The sequence below is a fragment of the Calidris pugnax genome, unplaced genomic scaffold (genome assembly GCF_001431845.1).
Source record: "Calidris pugnax isolate Ruff unplaced genomic scaffold, ASM143184v1 scaffold215, whole genome shotgun sequence".
In the NCBI taxonomy this organism is placed as follows: Eukaryota; Metazoa; Chordata; class Aves; order Charadriiformes; family Scolopacidae; genus Calidris; species Calidris pugnax.
In genome coordinates, this window is record NW_015090997.1 from 1,181,296 (window position 1) to 1,186,064 (window position 4,769).

At 61.0% G+C, this 4,769-nt stretch overlaps 1 protein-coding gene across 1 annotated transcript in view; it reads left to right on the forward strand.

Annotated features, from left to right (window-relative positions):
* REN (renin) overlaps positions 1 to 4,405 on the forward strand; it is a 4,881-nt gene extending 476 nt beyond the window's left edge. Inside the window, exons 2-10 of the mRNA XM_014955425.1 lie at positions 299 to 458; positions 772 to 895; positions 1,159 to 1,277; positions 1,510 to 1,706; positions 2,394 to 2,402; positions 2,791 to 2,913; positions 3,468 to 3,612; positions 3,723 to 3,821; positions 4,244 to 4,405. Coding sequence (XP_014810911.1) covers positions 315 to 458; positions 772 to 895; positions 1,159 to 1,277; positions 1,510 to 1,706; positions 2,394 to 2,402; positions 2,791 to 2,913; positions 3,468 to 3,612; positions 3,723 to 3,821; positions 4,244 to 4,405 — 1,122 coding nt within the window. The 5' untranslated portion in view covers positions 299 to 314. The remainder of the gene's footprint in view (positions 1 to 298; positions 459 to 771; positions 896 to 1,158; positions 1,278 to 1,509; positions 1,707 to 2,393; positions 2,403 to 2,790; positions 2,914 to 3,467; positions 3,613 to 3,722; positions 3,822 to 4,243) is intronic.
* Positions 4,406 to 4,769: the final 364 nt, after the last annotated feature.

The window sequence follows — 4,769 nt, forward strand, 5'->3', positions numbered from 1 at the left end:
TTTTTTTTTTTTGGGTGCTCAGGCTGGTGCTGAGGACAGGAGGAGTCTCCTCCTGCTGCAGCCATGCTGGGAACCCCCCTTCCTCCTCCTTTTCTGTTCTGTGCTGCCATCCCTGCTCTTCCTTGCTCCTCTTCCTCTCTCCCCTGGAGCACCGCATGGCTCAGCATCGCCCCTCTCCCCTAAAAACTTGGGGGGGGCAAGGTGAAATGCTTTGCTTTCCAACGAATGTGGGGCCGGGCCCCCCCCCGTGGGTGGCTGCTCGGTGTCGCTGGGTGCCTCCTGTAGCAACCAGCCCCAGGATTGCGCTGCGGAGGATGCCCTCCATCCGGCAGACGCTGCAGGAGATGGGGGTGAAGGTGTCCGACGTCTTCCCCGAGCTGAGGTCCAGCAGACACAGCAGCAGCGTGGCCGGCCCCAAAAACGGGACGGCTCCCACCCTCCTCACTAATTACCTGGACGTGAGGGGCCGGGCCCCCCCCCGTGGGTGGCTGCTCGGTGTCGCTGGGTGCCTCCTGCAGCAACCAGCCCCCGTGGGGTCCCTCCCCCGGGGGGAAACGTGGTGCATCCCCCCTGCTGCATCCCCCCGGGGGCCGGTGTGGGGCTGGGGGGTGCCGTAGGAGCGGGACCCACCGTGTCCCGTCCGGCAGCCCCACGGCGCGGGTGGCTGCTGCCATCTAGAGCTGCTTATTCCCCCCCCGGCATTGTGTATTTGCTGCTGGGGGGTCACGTCTGTGAGACCCCGTGATGGTCCCCATGCCGTGGCTTTTCCAGACTCAGTATTTCGGAGAGATCAGCATCGGGACCCCCGCGCAGACCTTCAAGGTGGTCTTTGACACGGGCTCTGCCAACCTGTGGGTGCCGTCCTACAAGTGCTCCCCCCTCTACAGCGCCTGCGGTGAGTATGGGGGCACATCCCTCCACCTCCAGAGCTGGTCGAAGTGGGCTGGGATGGGTTTATCTTTGCACTGGGGGGGGGAGTGGGCTGGGATGGGTTTATCTTTGCACTGAGGGGGGATCTGCCTGCTGCTGTCCCATCCCTGGCACCGGGGTGGGGTGGGTTCATCATCCCATGGAGACTGGGGGAACAGAGACCCTCGGCTGGTCCTGCCGTTGCTGCCTCCACCCCTTTTCTTTGATGCACCTTCTCCCTCTCCCCAGTCTCCCACAGTCGCTACGACTCCTCCAAGTCCAGGACGTACATCTCCAACGGCACGGGCTTCGCCATCCGCTACGGCACGGGAAGTGTCAAAGGCTTCCTCAGCCAGGACATCGTCATGGTGAGTCCATGCCCTGGATTCCCAGACCCAGAGCTGCTCCGATGCCCTGGATTCCCAGACCCAGAGCTGCTCCGATGCCCAGAATTCCCAGACCCAGAGCTGCTCTGATGCCCACCCGTGGCTCTGCTCCCCAACACGAGTCACCCCGGTTACCCAAGAGTGTGTGTGGGGGGGTGTCTGGTGGGGATTTAGCCCCCCTGCTCTCTGCGTGGACACTCGTGCCCTTCCCCAGGTATCAGACATCCCCATCATCCAGGTCTTTGCCGAGGCGACGGCGCTGCCCGCCTTCCCCTTCATCTTTGCCCGGTTTGACGGGGTGCTGGGGATGGGCTACCCCAGCCAGGCCATCGATGGCATCACCCCCGTCTTCGACCGGATCCTCTCCCAGCAGATCCTCAAGGAGGACGTGTTTTCCGTCTACTACAGCCGGTGGGTCTCAGGGGGGAGCAGGCACCGGGGCTGGGGAGATGCTTGTTTTGCAGGGGATGGACATTGCGACCCCAGCGGCGCTGGGTTTGCACCTCGGGACTGGGAATGCAGAGCTCAGGCTGGGATGGAGGGCACGGGCATGGGGAAGGATGTCTGGAGGAGCTGGGGTGGAAGGAGGCAGCACAAGAGGCAGAGCCAGGTGGATGCTTATCTGGAGCTCCCAAGGCTGGGAGAGGCTGCTCCACACTCATTTATCACTGTCGGATTGCAGAGTCGCCAGCTCTGCTAGTGGGGCTGGAGCAATCACAGCCCAGAGGAGATTTAGTGTTTCATCTAAAGGGAAAAATTAAAAAAAAAAAAAATCTATTGAAGAAAAATCCGCACCAGCAGCCAAACCCCCATTCATTTCTTGCCCCAAACTGTTGTGCTCCAGCATCCCTCCTCCCAGCAGCACCGAGGTAGGGCAGGCTGGCAGTGTGCAGTGACACACAGCCCCCCAAAAACATGCTTAAAGCAGGCAGGGTGGCTCTTCACCTCAACTGAAGGTGGATCCATCAGTAACGAACAAAGCTTAACGATGCTGGCTGCTACTGCAGCCTCGTCTGGGTGCTGCTTGGGTCCCCTCAGCGCCCAAGGGAGGCAGTTTCTCTGGGACCACAAGCTTATGGAGCATCTCTCTCTTTGCAGAGCTTCGAAGTAAGAAGATGAAAAGCACGAGCGCTCTGGAGATGGCACCCACTAACAGCCACCCACGCACCCCGGGGCCGGGCTGCAGACCCCACTCACACCACCTGGTCCAGGCAAACCCTGTGCTGGTCCACGGGACCTCCCACCACCCCGGGCACTGCCCACACGCCTGCCTGGCACAGCTCGAAGACCTCAGCATGTGGCACCCCCTCTTCTGCCAGCTCTCTCACCCATCTGAACTAACTCGGGGTTCCTTCTGCTCCACCTTGCTCTCTGCCACTGCTCACGGGGTCAGCAGAGCCTCGCACCTCGGGCTGGTCCCTTCTCCCTGGTGTTTTGTTTTTTTCAGGGACAGCAGCCAAGGGGGAATCACTCCACTGTGTTTTTACACCCTTAGGAACGCTCCTCTGAAACCTGGGGGGGAGATAATCCTCGGAGGCAGCGACCCAGCCTATTACACGGGGGACTTCCACTACCTGAACGTCAGCAAGAGCGGCTACTGGCAGATCAGCATGAAGGGGTGAGGCCAGGGATGCCCCTGCACCCCACAAACCTCCCCGGGAGTGCGAGGGGGGGCCCTGGGGAGAGCTCTCTGGGTGCTGGGGGAGGTGGTCCACGGAGGCATGTGTTCATTCCGTGGTGCTGGTGGATGCTTCTTCCCTCTGGAGGGGAGCGGGGTCGGTTCCCCATCACCGAGTTGCATCTCCAGGCTCAGGAGGAGCTGGGGAACGCAGAGGGGGTGGCACCGTGGGCTGATTCAACTTGGAAGCTGCAGTGAAAGAGTTTTAACCCCCTTTAGTCCTGCCCAAGGAGTGTGAGGCACTGAAACAATCCCGCTTTGTTTGATTTAAAAAAAATATGAAAAAAACCCCACATGATGAAGCTTAACATTCACATTTGAGACCATTGAAGGGAGGGCTCCCAGTGCCCCTGGAGAGTCTCTGCTCTGGAGGCACCAGGAATAGCACATTCTTGGCTTGGCTGGTGTTTTCTGGCCAAAGATGTGGCACGCTCCCCCGTGGGTGTGTACAGCCCTGGGAGCCCAACTACAACCGCTCTCCCCTCCCGCTCCAGGGTGTCCGTCGGGGCTGAAATCCTCTTCTGCAAGGAAGGCTGTTCGGTGGCCATCGACACAGGAGCATCCTACATCACCGGCCCCGCTGGTCCCATCTCCGTGCTGATGAAAGCCATCGGGGCAGCAGAGATGGCCGAAGGAGAGGTGAGCAACCCTCCCCTGCCCCACTCCGTGTCCCTGTCCCCCTGCTGCCCGTACCCCAGCCCATCCCTCCCCCGGCCCATGCTACTCAGCGCTGTCTCCCCCTCCTGCAGTACGTGGTGGACTGTGACCGGGTCCCTCAGCTGCCCAACATCTCCTTCCACCTGGGTGGGAAGCCATACGTGCTCAGCGGCTCAGCCTACATCCTTCGGGTAAGCTGCATCCCTCTGTGTGGGGTGGGAGGGGGGGGGATTCTCCCTGCAGTGAGTGCATTCTGCTGGGGAGAGCGGTGCATCTCGGGGTGCAGCTCTCCTGCAGCATCCTGTGCCCTCCTGGCTCCCCCAAAGCAGCTGAGATGAGCCCCAGAATGATGCTTCTTTTTTGCACCTCCTGTTTGGCAGAGGTGTCCATATAAGCCAGACCAACCTGTCGCTGCTTCCTTGGGTGGTTTTAGGGAGATTTGGGGTGAGCAGCAAAGAGCAGAGACAGGCAGGGACCCTCCTTCCTGGAGGAAGGGATGTCAAGGCCAAGGAAAGGGTGTTGAGAGGGGATCACAGCCCTTCCTTGGGGACGCTGCGGTAGAGATGTCCCTCCTGGCACCTCCATCACCGCCTGGGTCTCCTCCTCTTTGCAGCAATCCCAGTACGGGGAGGACGTCTGTGTGGTGGCTTTCTCAGGGCTGGACATCCCCCCACCGGCTGGTCCCCTCTGGATCCTGGGTGCCAGCTTCATCGGGCACTATTACACCAAATTCGACCGGCGCAACAACCGCATTGGCTTCGCCACGGCCCGCTGATGGCCGGGGGGGGGGCTTGGGGAGGGGGACGGGGGAGCCAGCCCCGGGGGCAGGAGCACCTCCGAGAAGAAAGGATTTGAAGCACAAACAAGAAGAGAGTTTCCTTCCAGCTCAGCCACCTCCTCTCTGCACCGAAGCAACTGCAAAACCTTGCCTTCTCCCACTCCAAAACCCCCGCTCTGCTTCCCGAGAGCCTCTGCTGCTGGGGAGAACCGAGTCTTAAATCCTTCTTCGGGGGAGCACCTTCAGCCTGGAAATCCAAACGGGATCCCGGGTCCGGAATTGCACCCTCAAGGGATTTTTAGGGTGCTGTGCACAAGAGAGGCTGGCACGCCGCGGGCTGCTGCTGGCACGGAGGTGCTCG